This window comes from Bos taurus, chromosome 9, assembly GCF_002263795.3.
Source record: "Bos taurus isolate L1 Dominette 01449 registration number 42190680 breed Hereford chromosome 9, ARS-UCD2.0, whole genome shotgun sequence".
Classification (NCBI taxonomy): Eukaryota; Metazoa; Chordata; class Mammalia; order Artiodactyla; family Bovidae; genus Bos; species Bos taurus.
In genome coordinates, this window is record NC_037336.1 from 89,659,758 (window position 1) to 89,679,713 (window position 19,956).

Sequence of the window (19,956 nt, forward strand, 5' to 3'; positions counted from 1 at the left end):
GAATTTAGAATTCAGAAGTATTTCAACATATTTTCATCCTGATTATGTTTTTCCAGAAATAATTTTTTAATTTTATGTTTTTATAAATTCTGTCAAAAATATTGAAAAGTAAAGGTAACTATTAAAATGTGAGTCCCTTTTCTTTTGTTTTTCCTAAGCAAAAAGATGAGTATCTTACTTATTCAATTATATGGAAATAAACCTTAGCAAGAATATTATAGAGATGATGACTTTTCATATTTGCACAGTGGAGTCTCTAAATTTTCTATAACATTCCATTATTCTCCTTTAGGCTATATTTTAATTTCAAATGCATTTAAAACTGATGCAAATATATAAAATTTTTTTTTCCAGTTACTTTTTTTTTAAAATATAAATTTATTTATTTTAATCAGAGGTTAATTACTTTACAATATTGTACTGGTTTTGATGAGCAGAAACAACCTAATTTTAGAGAATCAGGACTGTAAAAATTTATACGGGATCAACTTCATATTATGGTTTTTCAGATTTTCCTAGAGCTACTTAGGAATATATGACAGTTTTCATGAAGATGATTATTGCTTCACACTAAATCATATTGTGATGACAATTGGGATGAATGAGAATTATACAAGAGTTAATGCTAGAGTTGATCAAAGATGGAGGAAACCAGATTCTTAACAGTTTAGTGGTTATAAGTGGTATGGCTCTGTTATTCCTTCTTCCAATGCCTTCCCAATGCTCAGAGAACCCAGTCTAAGTAGTAAAACTTGCGAAGACTCTTGAAATTTTAACTAACTTATGTTTCCTGAGATGTCTCATGTAATTCTTTCTCAAAGCCCACTTACCCACTTTCTGGATAGTGATATCCAGAATAGCCACAGTGTTGTCATAACTCCTCTCTTTGTTGATGTTGCTTTCTGTCTTATTCTTTCTCCAATTGGTACAATTATTTTCATACCGTCATACACAGTACCAAAGTCATCACTTCATCATGAAGAAAAACATAGTTATCCTCGTACTCCTCACAAAGTAATGCTTAACATTCCGTTGTAATTAAATGTTTACATTTAGGTTTCCCCTAATTGGTTTTAAATAGGGCCCATCAATATAGAAAGGTTTTTTTTTTCTCATACTTACACGCCACTTTAAATTAAAAAATTAAATATAGATTACATTTTAGAGGTATTTATGAAAAAAAGAATTCTCTTTTCAAAATCAATATGCAAAATAGAGCCAAAGAATTGGAATTTTAGTAAGTGAGAATTATAAAAAATAGGTATTGGATAAAATTAATTGCTTTGGAACAGACTATGGATTTCTGAAGAGTTCCCCCCACTCCCAACTTACTATATAAATATAGTTTTTAAACTATATTATAGTGTTTAAACATTGGAAGGCAGTCTTATTTTTTTTCAGTCTATTTCTTTATTCAACACAAATTTAACCCAAAGTGTTGTAGCTGAGAGTTTAAAATCATCCTCCACATGTCAGTAGGAGATGAGGAAAGGACAGAAAAGGAGTCTCATGTCCCCAAAGCAGTTTGGAGGTGGGGGGAAAGGTGGGTACTTAGCAACTGAGCTGAGGAAATGACGAGAAGGAAATTGTTTTGTGTCTCAGGAACTGTGTGGAATTCCAAGATAAGAAAAACAGTTGCTAATTTGAGTATAAAAGCAGGAAACATGAAACATTTATTTCCTTTCATGCAAACACAAGTATATGAGAGGTTGTGTGAAAATTATTTTTCTCCTGCCGAACTACAAAGACACAGATTCAAAGTTCTTCTGGACACACTGGCTTTTCTTCTCTCTTCTCTTCTTTGTGGATATTATGGCTAATAACACAACAAGTTTAGGGAGCCCATGGCCAGAAAACTTTTGGGGTAAGATTTTCTTTAGCTGTTTTTAATTTAAAATTAGAATGTGGAGAAATGTACTGCCTAGAGGTGATTAAAACCTTGGAAATCCCTGAGCCATTTTGCTTACTCTAAATTGACAACCTAATGTTTTCATAGATTTAGTACAAAAAGATTTGTTCATGTAAAATGTCTGTAATGTGGGCTGTGAAATCATTCAAGTAGAATCTGGGCAACAAGATTTTGGCTGGTTTTACAAAATAATAATAAAAATAATAGGAAATGATAATTAGAAAATAAGAATAAAAATGAAAAAAAATGAAAGTCATTGCTGTTTGGAAAATACTAATGTGGATTTTGTTGGAAAATTGTTTTGTCTTATGGTTATACAGATTATGTATCTTATTTAATGAAACTAAGAATTTCTACAGAGATTAATTTTAACTTACCTTGTCAGTGTTATACTCTTTAATTTCCAAAGTGAATCTAAATAATAAATGTACTGAAGGAATGTGATGACATGATCAAATAAAAAAAAATCATATTATGAAATTAGAGGGAAAAACTGTAACAGAACAAGTTAAGTGGAAATAACATCACAAATAACATTATAAAGAAAGCTTCAGTTCAGTCGCTCAGTCGTGTCCAACTCTTTGCGACCCCATGAATCGCAGCACGCGAGGCCTCCCTGTCCATCACCAACTCCTGGAGTTCACTCAGACTCATGTTCATCGAGTCAGTGATGCCATCCAGCCATAAAGAAAGCTTATCACAGGGAAAAAGGGAACAGTACAAAAGTAGTTTTTGGCTGGGTTCAGACACAACTTCTAGTCAATCAGCAGCAACAGAACGGAGCTGAGGTAAAATCCATGTCTTCCAAGGCATGTAAAAGGCTGCAGACTTCCAAGGCTGCAGACTCAGGGAAGAAGGGCTGAGACATGAAATTGTTGCAGGTACTTGGGTTTAGGGAAATTTAAAAAATAAAGGGAGAAGTCGGGTTAAATCCAGAAAAAAAATTTTAAAGGAGATAATGGAGTTCGTGAAGAGATCACTTCCCCACGGGAACTATTTAACACTTTCTGCTGTGATTCCAAAGTATGTTTGGGGAGCTCTCAGGTGAAAGATGGGCAGGGGTGCTGCCTGCCCCTAACCACCTACCTGGTTTTCCACCATCACAGAAACTTTCATGGAGGGAATGAATTCTCTTTTTACCATCAACATTTATGTTCATTTCATGTCTGAAAATGAGAGATATTAGTAGATATCCTATTGTAATTCTCAAAGAATTAAGAAAAAGAAAGTAAATTATACTTGCATATTGTAAAGAATGGCTTTTGGTAATGTTATTGTACTTTACACCAAAAGACAAGTCTGAATTGTGAGAGTGTTAGTAATATGGGTTTCTTACAATACAGTTTGCTGTCCTCCTTTATAGAGAAAGTGAATGTACCAAACAGATGCTAAAAAATAGTGAGAATGTGTTTACACTAAATTCATCATTGCAAAAATGATATATAAATTATTGAAAAGTAATTCTTCCTGCAAAATTACCAAATCAATGTTTTTTTCAGATCAAAGTCAAATTTTCAAGACTATGTAAATGTTTAAGGGAAAAAATAATTATCCACTGATTAAAATGTGGAGCATAATCATAAAATGACCCCAGTGAAAAACAAAATATTTAGAGGCAATTTGCCAATCTTACGATAATACTTTTTTAGTATAGAAATCTATGCTTGAGAAAGAATTCAAACTTATTGTTCCAAAGATAGTTCTGAGTGTTTCTTTATCTTACTTGGTGAATACAATGGAAAATAGATGGATATAATGAAAACCAGGAAAGGGAGTGTTACATTGATAAGCATTAACCAAGCTAAACAGATATGTTATGCAGATATAATATTATAATGTTTGATGATGTGGGGAAAATATATAGAAGATCCCATTATTTCTTCTGGGGTAAAAAAAAAATATATATATATATATATATATTAAGTGTAAAATGCAAAAATGTGGATCTATGAAATGTAAACATTTTCTAAAATATAAATGTTGACCTTTAAAATTTTTATCTCCCTTTTCTGTCTAAATTGATATCTATCGTGTCCACTGTCTCCACAAAAAATGTTATTTGAAAATCCTGTAAAGTGCAGTGCAATGCATTGTCTATTGCTTCCAAAATGCTTTTTGGCATTTTGAATTCAGAAGATAGGGAAAGAACAGTTTAGAAAAGCAAAACTTATACATCAAACCATACAAATTTCCCAGACTTATGCTAAGGCTGCATAAAAAATTGCTTTCCAAATGTAATTTCCCTGGTTTACTTTAAAGAATATTGAAAAATTCGATAAAGATACCAGGTTATTACCAATAATGATAGTTTACATTTTATTGATAATCACCTATAAAATTTACTAAATGTTGTACAAACATGACAGTAATTAATGCAAAGGCGATTGATAAAATTGGCCTGACAACACAGCTGAAGACTTGCATTTCCCACTTTTGCCTTCTTTGATGCATTTCCCTTCCCTATAAACAGTACCAATGAAAGCAACAGGCAACATAACCTGTTAAAGTTTGCTGCACTCTGCTTTAATGAAATTGTAGACAAGTGTCATTAAACTTGGTTAGTTTTTTCGTATTTATAGTTCTAAATAAGACTATTTGGTTATACTTCTTGCCTTACCATGTGTGGTTTTGGCTAGGATTGTGAAAAATTAGAGAATTTATGGGTTTAGGAATTTGCCTTTATTCACCTGATTTAATCTTTATCAAATCTATATCTGTCCTAAAGAAGATTACACTTTTGGAGGAGATTATGTGCTCATACATATGCAAACATATGTATACAACATATGTCTATATTGCTATGGAATAACACAAGATGATATTCAGTAAAATGGCAATGAATGAGTTAGAAAAATGAAAGTGTTAGTCCCTAAGTTGTGTCCAACTCTTTGTGATGCCATGGACTATAGTCTGCCAGACTCCTCTTACCATGGCAAGAATACTAGAGTGGGTAGCCATTCCCTTCTCCAGGGGATCTTCCTGACCCAGGGATTGAATCCAGGTCTTCTGCATTGCAGGCAGATTCTTTGCTGTCTGAACCACCTGATCCCTAAATCCTTTTTAGAAAAAAAAAGTGAGGCCTTACCTGTTTCTATAAATCAGACAAGGTTCACATAGGGAGACAATTCTAGGAAGAACATTGTAGTCATTCATATTTCTTACAGTATCTTATTAAATCATTCTTTCATCTGTTTATCTATCCAGTTCATTAGTTTACTCAGAAGCACTGACTGACCACTCTTTATATATTAGACAATGTGCCTAGTGTTTGTGAGATAAATATGGCATGGTTGGAGAATTTCAGGAAATTCAGGAAAAAATCTTATCAGCAAATATACAGAAGTTAAAAATACGCAAGCCGAGTTTGCAGAGAACTGAATGACTTGAAAGAGATTTGTGTAGTTTTGGCTGTTACTGTAAAAGTTTAGCCGGGAGAAGGGAATGGCTACCCACTCCAGTATTATAGTATACTGTAAAAGTTTGCCTGGAGAATTCCATGTACAGAGACCTGATTAACCTTGACCTTCCCTAGTGGCTCAGAAGTAAAGAATCTTTCTGTAATGCAGGAGATCTGATTTAACCTAATTATTTTTAATTTAGCTACTTCAAGCTTCCCCACTTCCCCCTTTACTTTCCTCTACAGATGGAAAGGGGATGAGACAGGACTGGGAACTCTACACTACCGAGTGTGTTGGAACGAGAGGGCTATTGGTTCTTGGTCAAGTTCTGGTCTCTGTTGACTCTACTGATGTATATTTCTCATCTGCTTTAGGGGCATTGCCCTTTTTTCTTGCCTTTACTGCTGAAGATTATTACCATAAAATCTGATGATCTGTGCAACATTTGCTAATGGCACGATTTTTCCTTTCTGGTCTATTGGCTCTTTTCCATCTGTCTCAGCTGGCATAGAACAATGTTGAATGCTCTCCCGTAACCTTGGACCTGAGGGCATTTGGGCTGTATATAAGACCCTTAGATCTGGATATACTAAGTCAATACTTCCTCATCCCTACTCTGCTTTTCAGGGACCGAGAGTTTCTCAGAGGGGTTTATCATCTTTCCGATCTGGATCCCAAGAAGTTGAAAATGGATACCAATTTCTCTGGGATTCCCTAAATGAATCTGTAGCTCATTCACAGGCAGAAATGGAGTAATGGCCCCTTATTCAGGACTCTCACTGGTCACATGTATGCATAGCCCTTTTTCGGTCTCCAAAACTTCTCTTCACACTGCTTCTGAAAATTTACTTGTTGGGGTTGAATATTTAAGTCCCCTCCCCCATTCAGTGTTGAATCCTTAACCCCCTAATGCAATGTTATTTGGAGATAAGGCCTTTGAGGCGTAATTGGGATCAAATTAGAAGGTGGGTCCCCCATGATGGGGTTAATGGCTTTATAAGAGGAGAAAGAGATAACTGTTCTTTCCCATCTGTGTGCTAGCACTGAGATGAGGGTGTGGGCTCTCACCAGAACCTGGTCATGCTGGCACCTGGATGCTGGGCATCCTGGTTCCCAGAACTGTGAGAAATAAATGTCTGTTGTTGAAGCCACCCAGTCTGTGGTATTTAAACAGCAGCCCAAGTTGACCTGGGCATGACTCATGGACCACAGTTTATTTTTCCAGCACTGTTCATTATCAGGTCAGATCAGTCGTGTCCGACTCTTTGCGACCCCATGAATCGCAGCACGCCAGGCCTCCCTGTCCATCACCAACTCCTGGAGTTCACTGAGACTCACATCCATCCAGTCAGTGATGCCATCCAGCCATCTCATCCTCTGTCGTCCCCTTCTCCTCTTGCCCCCAGTTCCTCCCAGCATCAGAGTCTTTTCCAATGAGTCAACTCTTCGCATGAGGTGGCCAAAGGACTGGAGTTTCAGCTTTAGCATCATTCCTTCCAAAGAAATCCCAGGGCTGATCTCCTTCAGAATGGACTGGTTGGATCTCCTTGCAGTCCAAGGGACTCTCAAGAGTCTTCTCCAACACCACACTTCAAAAGCATCAATTCTTTGACTCTCAGCCTTCTTCACAGTCCAACTCTCACATCCATACATGACCACAGGAAAAACCATAGCCTTGACTAGACGGACCTTTGTTGGCAAAGTAATGTCTCTGCTTTTGAATATACTATCTAGGTTGGTCATAACTTTCCTTCCAAGGAGTAAGCGTCTTTTAATTTCATGGCTGCAGTCACCATCTGCAGTGATTTTGGAGCCCAGAAAAATAAAGTCTGATACTGTTTCCACCGTTTCCCCATCTATTTCCCATGAAGTGGTGGGATCGGATGCCATGATCTTCGTTTTCTGAATGTTGCGCTTTAAGCCCACTTTTTCACTCTCCACTTTCACTTTCATCAAGAGGCTTTTTAGTTCCTCTTCACTTTCTGCCATAAGGGTGGTGTCATCTGCATATCTGAGGTGATTGACATTTCTCCCAGCAATCTTGATTCCAGCTTGTGTTTCTTCCAGTCCAGCGTATTTCATGATGTACTCTGCATACAAGTTAAATAAGCAGGGTGACAATATACAGCCTTGACGAACTCCTTTTCCTATTTGGAACCAGTCTGTTGTTCCATGTCCAGTTCTAACTGTTGCTTCCTGACCTGCATGCAAATTTCTCAAGAGGCAGGTCAGGTGGCCTGGTATTCCCATCTCTTGAAGAATTGTCCACAGTTTATTGTGATCCACACAGTCAAAGGCTTTGGCATAGTCAATAAAGCAGAAATAGATGAAAGGTATGTTCTTCAGTCTTTTAGGCGCTCAGTATTTTGAAATTGCAACAAACAAACAGAAAACCCAAAACACTCCTGTGTCTTTTACAATGTCTACTGATTGGAGCAAAACAATTTGTTTTCAAGGCTATCTTCTATTCTAAGTATTTAATAATCCTGTTAGTAATTCTGAGCACCAGTTTTTTTCTTTTTTTTCTGTGCATCTTTGATAACAGCCCTAATCCTCTCCAAGATAACTGAAGAGATGGAGGATTGTTAATTGATTTCTTGGGCAATCAAGTGCTGTCAAGGGCAGCAAACCTTGGTTAATACCTGAAAACTTTATTTCATAACCTGAGAAAAATATGTCACTTAGGGATCTACCCCAGAAGATGGAAAAAGGTTGTTTCCAGAGAGGTTGAGGAGGGAGAAAGCTTATGGGCTGGGCATGCTCCCCAACAATGTTCTTTATATTCCCTCTTCCCAAATAGTAAACAAATACTATGTTTCAAATGTGTATTTTTAATTTGTATTTTAAAAACTCTTGGACATCTATGCAACATTTCATATTAACAGCCTGATAATTACTTGCTTTATATCAGTTACCTAGGAAGTTTGATTGACAAGGGTTTATAAATTCTTGTCTTTAAAACTGCTGTATCTCAGTTCCACAGACAGAAGTTTCATGATTCATCTCTCACTGAACTCCATGCTCAGAGATTGGCTCAGTAGGATGAGGCAGAGCCTAGAAGAATGTAATTTTTTAATAGGTTCCTGACTTTAGAACTTCTGCATTTATGTTAATGATAGAAATTTGCTTATAGTAGTCTTTTCTTACAATAGCCTTGTCAGATTCTGGTATCAATGTTAGGCAGGTTTCCTAAAACAGGTTAGGAAGTGAAAAGGTTCTATTATTTGGAAAAAGTTGTGTAAGTGTGGCATTGTTTATTGTTTAAATGTTTGAAAGAATTCACCAGTGTAATTATCTGTAGTATTTTTAATAAGAAGGTTTTAAGTGAAAAGTCAGTGTGTTTAACAATATTGGATAATTCAGATTTCCTACTGATCATTTGATTACTTTAGGGCAGTTTGTGTCTTGTAGGAATTTTCCCATTTGAATTAAATTTCTAAATGTGTTGCCTTAAAGTTGTTTATGACCTTCTCTCATATACTTTTCTAATATTTATTATGAAAGAAATATACAGAAAAAAATTGAAGAATTTTGCAGTGAATATCCATATACCTACTCCTAGATTATACTATTAACATTTTTATAATATTCATTTTATCAACCAATCTTAGTTTATATTTCCAAGAAAATTGAAGATATCAGTATGCTTCCCCCTGGTTAATTTAGCATTTATAGTATTAACAAGAATTTAATATTTTTATTTTTTTTCTTTGAAAGTCAAATGTACATCAATAAAATGTGTAAATGATCAAAAAATGAAGTGCATGGATCATAACTGAATATTTGCTGAATTTTGATAAAGACATACACACCTGAGTAACCCAAAGCCCAGTAAAGATATAGAACATTATCTCCAACCTGAAAAGTTCCCTAATGATAATGACACTTCTTAGTCAACCCTGTTTACATCATCCCCAGAGGAAATCACTAGTATGTATTCATTGAAAAAATATCCATGTATAAGTGGACCTGTGCAGTTCAAACCTGTGTTATTCAAGGGTTAACTGTTGGTCTACCCTGTTCCTTTTGAACATAGTTTAACTTACCTACTACTCTAACAGTACTGTTGAATAATTATATTCATAGTATGACTTATGCTTTATTCTTTTGACCAAATCTATTTCCAAATCTCCCAGATTTTTCATTTGTCTCACAATCCCGTTAGTCTAGTTTCTAGTAACTTAGAAAGAAAAAAAGAAAACCAACGGGGGCAGTTAGACATCAGAGGTGGGACAGGATGACCCTTAAATAGGGTGGTTAGGGTAGCTCTCAATGAGAAGGTGACATGTGGGTGAAGACCTGAAGTCACCCGTGTAAACAGCTGAGTAGAGTTTCAGGAATAGGTTACAATTTGCACAAGGCTCTAAATCAGGAGCACAGATGATGTGTTTAAGGAATGGCGAAGAGGGCAGTGTGGATGGAGATGAATGAGCCAGTGGAAGAATAGGAAGGAGGACAGATGACAGGGAACAGATCAAGGTGGAACTTCAAGGTGATTTGGGAGAGTTTACATTTTATTATACTCTGGGAGAAGTGAATGGTTTAGAGCAAAAGAGTGATGTGATTTGACTAACACTTTAGAAGGCTCACTCTGGCTACTGTACTGAGAACTGAGCAAGGAGAGAAGCAGGAACCAGAGAGAAGGCTATAGTAATGGTCCAAGTCACAGATGATGGTGACTTGGATCAGGAAGGTAGCAGAGCAGATAATGAGAAGCTGAATTCTGGATATGTTCTGACAATAGACCCAATAGGATTTTCTGGGAGATGAGATACACATAGGAAATGCTTGCTGTTGTTTAAATTAACAATTTTTGCCAAAATCTTATTGTCTGAACAATCCTGCTATATTCTCTAGGGTACCAAGAACAGCACAGTCTACTAGCAGTCTAATAGCTAAGCTTAATGATTCTTAAGATTGCAAAGGATTTTGTGAATTGATCAATGTTTTATTGTCAAAGATAAAATCACTTTTCAGATATTAGAACAATTCAACTCAAGGCCACTAGGTGGTGACGTTTAGTAAATTTTGATAGTAGTGGCCCGAATTTTAGGTACGGATTAGATTTATCGAAAACCAGATTCAATATTAGAATCTTAGAATTGAAAGGCACTATCGTGACCATTATTATTAGGCTAGGAAGAGTCAAATGACACAGGAAAGCTATACATCCATTAGTAATAATAGCTGTCGTTCTTTGAGGACCAATGTGCCAGCCCCTTAGTAGGTATATAGACATAAGTTATAAAATAGGATAACACTTAAGTTATATGCCATGCTTTACTGATGTTAGAGTTTGTTCCTTTTTTCCTTTAAAGGGAGATCTGTCATTTTTAAAGCAATCATTTGTTCTTTTTAGTTGCATTATAATTGTTGTTACTTGATGTAAAATTGTTTCCCCTTGATTTTACATTTTCAAAGTTTCTAATTTCTTCTTGAAATGAAGTTTATGCTAATTTTGGCTATAGATTAATCTTTTAGAACACGTTGTCTGAAGAGGCTGTGGTGGAAGGGCTCACAGGGCATATGCACGGAGACGATGTAAAGGAACTCTTGTAAACTTTAAATGCTTTTATGGGATTTTAAGATTTTAGCTTCATTTAGTGGAAATAAAGTAAGTATGTCTAATCTCATCTATTATACATGCTTATATACTGAGATATTCAGAATCCTCCGTCAGACTCTAGTGGTTACACAGGTTTAGACCCTAAAGCAAGAGCATGCTTGGTCAAAAAGTTTGCTTGGGTTTTCTGTAATATCTTATGGAAAAACTCAAATGAACTTTTTGGCCAACCCAATACTTTGCAGACTTTAATATTTATTTTCTCACTTTATGTCATACCTAAGTGACTGCAACAGTCCCCTGACTGGTGTCGGTTGTCAATATTCAATTATTAAAATAAAATAAATATTTTATTTATGTGCAGTGGGTGGCTCAGATGGTAAAGAATTTGCTTGCAATGTGGGAGACCTGGGTTTAATCCCTGGGTTGGGAAGATCCCCTGGAGGAGGATATGTGAAGTCACTCCAGTATTCTTGCCTGGAGAAGCCCATGGACAGAGGAGTCTGGTGGGCTATAGTCCATGGTATCACAAAATCGGACACGGCTGAGCGACTAACAGACACACACATCTATAGCATAAATCTTCTTGTTCAGTTGCTAAGTCATGTCTGACTCTTTGTGACCCCATGAACTGCAGCACACCAGATTTCCCTGTCCTTCACCATCTCCCAAGATCTGCTCAAACTCGTGTCCATTTAGTTGGTGAAGCCATCCAACCATCTCATCCTTTGTCACTCCCTTCTCCTGTCCTCAGTCTTTCCCAGCATCAGGGTCTTTTCCAGTGAGTTGGCTGTTCATGTCAGGTGGCCAAAGTATTTATTGGAGCTTCAGCTTAAGCATCAGTCCTTCCAATGAATATTCAGGGTTGATTTCCTTTAGGATTGAGTGGTTTGATCTCCTTGCTGTCCAAGGGACTCTCAAGAGTCTTCTTCAGCACCACAATTCGAAAGCACGACTCTGTTTCAATATAAAAAAACTAAGAGTTTGAGCTGAGGCAAGAGTTCGTTTTAGTTGAAACATTATATCTCTGATTCTATATCTGAAGTTGTTGATATTTAAAATTCTCCAGTGGAGGTTGTTGATTCAGAAATGTAATTGCAGAATACATAATACTGCTTTACCACATTTCCTCCAAGTATTTTTATCTGTAACTGGCTACCAAATCTGGCATTAAATCAATACAATCTTATGCATTTCAAATTTTTCATTTCAGATTAATATTTTCTTACAACACACCAAAGATAAAGAGCTTTTCCCTAATTGAGGTTGTTTGACAATTAAGGGATGTAATAGACTTAATAGTGTCCAAGACCCTATATTAAATTAATCAAATTAGAAATGCATATTACTGTTTACCAAAATAATGAAATAAAAATAGGGTTGCATTTTGTAAACTGTATTCATTCCAACATCAAAATTTTCTTAATCTTAGTTTTAGTGAAACCTTTCTAACTTAGAATGATAGAAGTTCATATTTAGAAGGAGCTTACAGTTTACCAACTAAGTCTCAACTTAATGCATTATTTTTCTACTCAAAGACACAATAACATTAAAATGAATCATAGTATATCTCTCATTCATCTATTCTAAATAGAAGGACAGAATTTCTGAGTGACTTTATTCATAGTCTTTGATTAAAGTGTTTATCATGGTAATCCACTTATGGATCCTCTGGAGCATAAACTACTTAATGCATAAACTCTTCCAGAGACAACTGACCACTTAATAATGCACAATAAATTATTCAAATGATGTGCAATACACCTCACAAAAACAAAGATTGCTAAACCTCACTGAAATATAGTAAAATTAGGTATTTTTCTTAACAAAAGAACCGAATTTAGTAAAATTTCTGGATTCACATACTTATTTGGAAGAAGACAAAGGACTGGGTTTTATGAAGTATTTGAGTAGTTTATGATTTTTACTTAGTACTCTTACAAGAACAATTAAAACATTTTTCAGTGAAATCCAGAATTTAGATAGCTATTATAAACAACACAAAACTTCAAGGAAAGATGTAATGATTATAATACAAATTAAAATTTTATCTAGTAAATCTATTCTCTGATAAACTACTGTTGCATAAAATGGCAAAGGCAAGTAAATATAAAGTAAGCAGATGATAGAATTTCTAAAACATTAAAATTTGATCTGATTATCAAATTACTACTATAAAATAACATTATTATTTAGATTTTAGGAGCAAGAGCTTCTAAGCCTCAGTTTATCACCATTATGCTGCTCAATGTCTTATCTCTAGGACATTAGATGGTATGATACTATGGAATAATTTTTATATTCTTTTCACTTTGAGACTCCCACGATCAGATTCTTTCTTATTCTTACTATAGCTTCCCAGATTAAGCCATTGTTGTTGTATGTTCGAATCACTGTTTCCCTCTCCTCCCTGCTTATTTGTTTTCAGTCTACCGCAGATATCAACACCAGCTCCATCTTTATCCTTCCTATGGGTAACTGCTCAAGCCTCTTCTTTGCCCACAGGGAAGAGGTTGAATTTCTTGGAGAAGTACTCAGGGCCTTCCATCATCTGACCCCCAACCTACTGTGCGTAAAGTGGCCAATGACCCACTCACTGTCCCATCTAAAGGGCCTTTTTATTACTTTAAGTCTTCTAGAATGTTAACTCTGCTACAGACTATTTTCTTCCCAGCTCTCTCTGTACTTAGCAGTACTTGGTATCTAGTGGGTGCTTTATACGTGAACAAATGAATTGATAAATTTCTCTGGGGCTCCTGGTTGCTAATCACTTCTCCCTAAAAGTCTCTTCTCACTTTGATTCAGTGCTAGTAACCTTTCTTATCTCTGTGGGCCATCCTAATTAGCCCTTCTGTGTTTCCCCGGTGTTGACCTCCGCCACCTGTTAAATTCTGGTTTTCCTGGAAGTTTGTTCTCAACTCTCTTCTATAAACACATTTGTTTCTTTTAGTAGAAGTGCGTTCCTTGGATAGTTGAACTCTCTTGCAGCATGAAGATTCCGAATTTTGCATCCTTTTAAACTCCATATTTATTTAACACTGAATTCCCTAATACACACTCCAGGGACATGCAAACTCAACATCTTCCTACTATCAGTTCCAGCCCCAGTTCTGCAGTCTCACATTACTTCCCTATTTGGACAAATGGTACTAGTAAGCACCTGTCCACCCCCATTTGCCCACACCAGAGCCTGAGAGTCATTCTAGGTTCATCCTTCCCTCAGGGTAGCAAAATGTGGTGTTTTTACTGGTTGACTGTGTGTGCATGTGTGCATGTGTGTGTGTGTTTGGTTGGTTGCTTTTTGCTGGTTGACTTTAATTTTTAGAGAGTGGAGTTGGGAGGAATTGCATGTCCTTTGTTTTAAATTTTCTTTTGTTTTGAAGGATCCTCCAGTTTCCCTTCAGTCTTGCCTCCTTCCTCCTTCATTGTGTGGTTTCCAAAAAGCACCTTTTTCTTTCTTTTTTTTAAACAACTTTATTGAGATATAGTCAATTAGAGCATACAATTAAATGGTTTTGTTATAGGAGTTGTGTGACCACCACAGCATCAGATTTAAGAAGATTTTGTCCTTCAAAAAAGCGCTTCCCTGATGGAGAAGGGCTAGGCTGCCCACTCCAGTATTCTTAGGCTTCCTCTGTGGCTCAGTTGGTAAAGAATCTGCCTACAATGCAGGAGACCTGGGTTCGATCCCTGGGTTGGGAAGATCCCTTGGAGAAGCAAAAGGCTACCCACTCCAGAATTCTGACCTGGAGAATTCCATGGACTGTATAGTCCATGGGGTCTCAAAGAGTTGGACACAGCTGAGCAACTTTCACCTTCACTTCTGTCCTTCAAAAAGAAACCCTGTCCCTACTTAGAGGTCCCTCCTATTCCCTTCCACTTACCCCCTCGCCTTAGACCATCACCAATCTACTTTCTTTCTATGTAGTTTGTGTCTTCTGGACATTTCCTGTGAGTAGAATCATAAAATGCGTGATCCTTTTGTGATAGGACTCTTCCTCACGGCAAGGATTACTTTCCAAGACTGCCTCTTCCCATTCCTATAAGTCCCTTTCCTGGTCAGCATGCTCATGGACCAAAATACCTTTTCATTTTATTTTTATAGTATTTCCAGAATTGCCCTTCTTCTCCATGACAACGTGGTGGAAGTATAGGAGATAATTTATTGATTTCTAGTTTCCATCATTTATTTTTTAGATAAATTGAAGTTTGGATATTTGTTGTCTTCTAATTATGCTGAAGGCATGGTTTTGTATATTTTTATTTGGTCATCTTGTTGTCCTCTATTGTTTTTCAGAAGAAACTTTGGAAAATCCTGATTTACATGGCCTTTTTGTGTTGGCAGCCCAGATTTTCTATAATTCCCTTTTTGAGTTCCAAATATTTGGGGGCACTGATAGTTACAAGTTAATTTGGAATTTCACTGTATTATTAATAAGGCTAATTTTAGGTTCTGACTGTGCTTATTGCTTTTTCCAGATAAAGCCTAACTCTATAAAACTCCATTCTCAAGAGATTTCACTTTAAGGCCATGACTCAATATTAGACGAGAGACAATTTTGAAGAACAATCCTGAGTCTAGAAGATCTGTCATAAATCATCTTGTATTTCAGAAGTCATCTTCCTGTTATAAAGAATTCATTGCCTAGATTTGACATAAAGAGTTGCTTTAGAGATTTTGATACAAGCATTTGTGATAACTGTAAACATTGGACATAACAAATATGGTCTTTCTACAGGAGAAAAACATGACAATATAAGATAGAAAGATGCTAAAATAGATCCAAAAATTAAGGAACAATGAATATCCTTTTTTAATTATTAATATGGGCTTGTTTTGTTATTTCTATATTATAGATTTGGTGCATACTGTCATAGACTATCTTAACAAACTGGAGAGAACTTTAGTTATCATAAAATCTAACTCCTTCATTTGAAGAAAGTAATAAAATAAGTGAGTCTAAATAAATTTTTATAAAAATCACACAGAATGTTAGGAATAGAGCTGAGTTTGGAACCCTGAATCAATTAGCTTTTTCTGTGTAACAATCCACCCCATTTACTTAGCTCACAATTCTGTGGGTGGGCAACTTGGGCTGGGGTCAGCTTGATGGATTTTCTGCTGGTCTTTTTTCATGAACCATACTCAGTTGGTAGGTTGACTGTATTTAAAATTCAGCACATACTGAGTTTTCCAAATAGAAAATTCTAAAATTATATCCAGGTATCAGGGGAAAATATACTGAAATGTATGGAATTTGCGTGAGAACAACAGATTTTAGGATAGTGTGAAAATCAATATGGGTTGTGGGTTAGATCATGGGTGTGTGTGTCTGTGTGTGGTGGATGATAAGGGTGGAGGGGTCTTCTAATATTCAGCATGTCTTTCCAGTTAATGCAGGGCTCTGCTACCCAGTTTTATTCAAGAATATGTTTTTAGTTCACAAAAAGAAGCAATAAGGTATCTGGGAAAGGCATTTTTCCCTCCTTACAACAGGAAATCTGGACAAGTTCTGTGAATTGGAGGATACTGGTATATAGCAGAGATTCTATGGAGGTTCAGGGGATAGGAATTTCGTGATCACAAGGGCACGATAAGAGCATGAACCTGCTTGGGGACCAAGAAAGAGCTCAGCAGTCTGTATAGCTCATGTCATCAATGAGTCAAAGATAAAGGTGACAGTCCAGGAGTTCTGGAAATAAGACATAAATCAGTCAGCCCCCCAGATGGTTCTAGCCCAGCACTTCCTGTCTCAGAATGAGAACGGATGTGAGGCATCATGCAGCCTTCAGGGTGGGATACACTGGTGGGGGATTTGAAAGCAGACAGAGGAAAAGACAAAGTCAATGTGACTATGAAATTCTTTATCGATTTTTGGCACATTGGTTACTACTGTAATTCAAAAGGAAGTAATCTTTGGATTATATTTGCAACTATAAAAATTTATGAGCTAAATAAAGAAGAGACTTTTTTCAAAATATGAGACTTTTTAATTACTAATTTCTTAAAGATAATAAAATATTGTAAGCAATGTGGAATGCTACAGCTAAAAAGATGTCATTTTACATCCTTTATTGTTTTTCTTTGATAAATGGAAGCCTATCGGCTTCATTTATTTATACCCACCCAACACCATCTTCTATCTCCCAAATGCAAAATCTAAGTTAATCAAATATTCCATAGTCCTCATTTGCATTTTGCCTGTATATTTAGTTGAACACCTATCTGTAAATCATATTACCTATTTGTTTTCTTTGTTTTAGAGGATGTGATAATGTCCTTCACGGTATCCGTGGCAACGGTACTTGTAATCGGAGGATTTATTTGGGCTTTGTCTGTCTGTCTGTCTCGAAGAAGGGCCAGCGCCCCCATCTCGCAGTGGAGTTCAAGCCGGCGATCCAGATCTTCATATACCCACGGCCTCAACAGAAATGGATTTTACCGCCACAGTGGCTGTGAACGTCGAAGCAACCTCAGCTTGGCAAGCCTCACTTTCCAGCGACAAGCTTCCCTGGAACAAGCCAATTCCTTTCCAAGAAAATCAAGCTTCAGGGGCTCAACTTTCCACCCCTTTCTGCAATGCCCACCACTTCCTGTGGAAACTGAGAGTCAGCTGGTGACTTTCCCTTCATCCACTACCTCCTCCAGCATCAACACTTCCCACAGCCTGGGCCGTCCGGATTTCCACTGGTCCAGTAACAGTCTTCGGCTTGGCGTTTCAACACCACCCCCACCTGCCTATGAGTCCATCATAAAGGCTTTCTCGGACTCCTGAGTAGGGTGCTTCTGTTTTTGTTTTTCTTTTCTTGTTTTGTATTGAAGGGAAATTACAAATAGGCAAAACAGAATTTTGAGGACATGGCCCAAATGCCTAATGAGTTTCCAAGCTGAAATATGCACACACAATTTGGACATCACAATGTAAAACAGATTTCCTTTTTTTTTTTTGTCTCACACGAAAAAATAATATTTTTCCAAATAGTTATATATTTATGTATTTTGTATTCAACATGGGAATTTTGAAAGATAGTGATTCTTGGCTAAGAATCAACTGATACAGTATATATGTCTTTTAGACTAAAACAAAAACTTTGGATTTTTGTGGTTTACAATCTTCACTCAATGTCCAATGTGACTATAAAGGTGGGAAAAATGACTGTGTAACTTAAAAAAATTCCTGTCTTAAGGGATTTTAATTTAACTTTCTTTAGAAAGACAAGTGAATCATTTGACAATCTTGGATTTTTAGTGATTTTATGGACATAAAATGATGGAACATAGGAGATTCTAAAGTTCCTTGATTTCACTCATTTGTGACAAGTGAGGAAATCAAGCAAAGGAAGCTGAACTCAGTGAGTGTTACAGAATAGTGCAATTCTGACACTTATTTTTCCCCCAACTCCTTTTGTTCTTTTCCCAAGAATAGTTATCCTCTTCACTGAGGCAAAATCCTTGGATTTACTCACTTGATGATTTGACCTTTCTTTACTGTTTTCATTGTATTGTTATAAAAACAATAGCAAATCCAATTCATTTGATCTAAAAACAAACTCTAGTACCGAGTTTACATTTTTCTTAAGGGATAAACTTTATTTCTTACATTTAAATCTAGCAATGGGGAAAGCTTGTTACCTAAGGATTTTCTGTAACTTCAAAGACAAATAAAGGAGGGCTAGTAGAGAGAAAGTCTGTTTATCCAAATTAGATGTTACAGCCACGAAGAATCTTCCTTCCTGGATGGACCCATCAGTCATCATCTTTTATTTACTTCTCTATGGAACCTCAGCTTCTGTGAAGAGTCTTTGTACAGATGAAACTGTGCCAACCGGTCTTTGGTGCAGACAATTATTTAAGGAGTCCATCTCCACAAGAAGCCACCCTTTTAAAGGGAGAGCTTCAGTGGCCAGAGATGACTGGCTGGTCTTTTTCATTTAAGGACATGAGTTCCCAGAATTATTACTCAAAAGACCTGGAGTTTGTTTCTGATATAGTGAATATTTAGCTTATGTTGCTATTTCTTCTCTGAACACTGGGATTTTCTGTGAAGAAAAATGATCTCATGATAGTTTCTGCAATGCAGCAGTCCCAGCTAATGGTGTCTGAATATGACTCAATACTGTAATAGATATTTACACAATAAAAGATTCTGTATAGTATTTTCTTTATTTTTTTTTTTTAGCTTACATTTTGCACTGTTCCTCAAGGACAGTTATACTTAATGATGTCTATAGTAAATGTCTATAAATAGATGCTTTCTAATGCAATATACCTGAAAGGAGGAAGGAGGAGGGAAGGGAGGGATAGAGGAAGGAAGGAAGGAAAGAGAAAAAAAGCTCAAAAGATAGCAAATTTGTTGTAAGTTTTTTTTTTTTTATAAAAACTTAGTTATAGCCACATAAAATTTTAAGAGATCTGTGCTTGTTGCTGTTCAGTCGCTAAGTTGTGTCCAAGTCTGTGGGACCCCATGGACTACAGCATACCAGGCCTCCCTGTCCCTCACTATCTCCTGGAGTTTGCTGGAAATCATGTCCATAGAGTCAGTGATGCCATTCAATTCTATCTTTGCTTGTATGCCATTTTTAATGTCTAATATGCGAGGTAAGCAAAGTATATGGTTTTTGTGTAGAATTTGTTGAGACTAAAAACTGCTTCATCTCTCTCAAATAACGAAAATGAGAGCAGAAATCCTCTGGTGTATTTAACCATCTGAAAGAATTATTACCTCTTCCCTCACCAAGTTATGAAATAATCAAAATGAGTATGTTGTAAATGTACAATGTATAAAACATGAAATTAAAACAAAAACTGGAGGCTTTTTCTTAATGTAATTATTTTATTTGAAATATTTAGTTGATTATGAAATAAAATTAAACTGATGTCAATTTTGATTCAGTTTATTTATTGAATAGCCTGTGACTGTTTCCTATTTATTTGGTATTTTAACTCAATCAAGATCATTCTTTAAAAAATGGGAAAAAAAATCATTCTTTATAAACTATTTTAGAGACACAACCTTGTTTTATCTAATAATGTGTAACACAAAAGGGGTATGATCACAAAGAAAAAAACAGAATTTTTAATGAAT

The 19,956-nt window shown here is 36.1% G+C and overlaps 1 protein-coding gene across 1 annotated transcript; it reads left to right on the forward strand.

Annotated features, from left to right (window-relative positions):
- Positions 1 to 1,678: 1,678 nt before the first annotated feature.
- MYCT1 (MYC target 1) lies at positions 1,679 to 19,753 on the forward strand. Its single transcript, XM_005228550.5, has 2 exons — positions 1,679 to 1,864; positions 17,135 to 19,753. Exons 1-2 carry the CDS (start codon positions 1,702 to 1,704, stop codon positions 17,644 to 17,646), a joined length of 675 nt encoding a protein of 224 aa, XP_005228607.4. The 5' UTR covers positions 1,679 to 1,701; the 3' UTR covers positions 17,647 to 19,753.
- Positions 19,754 to 19,956: the final 203 nt, after the last annotated feature.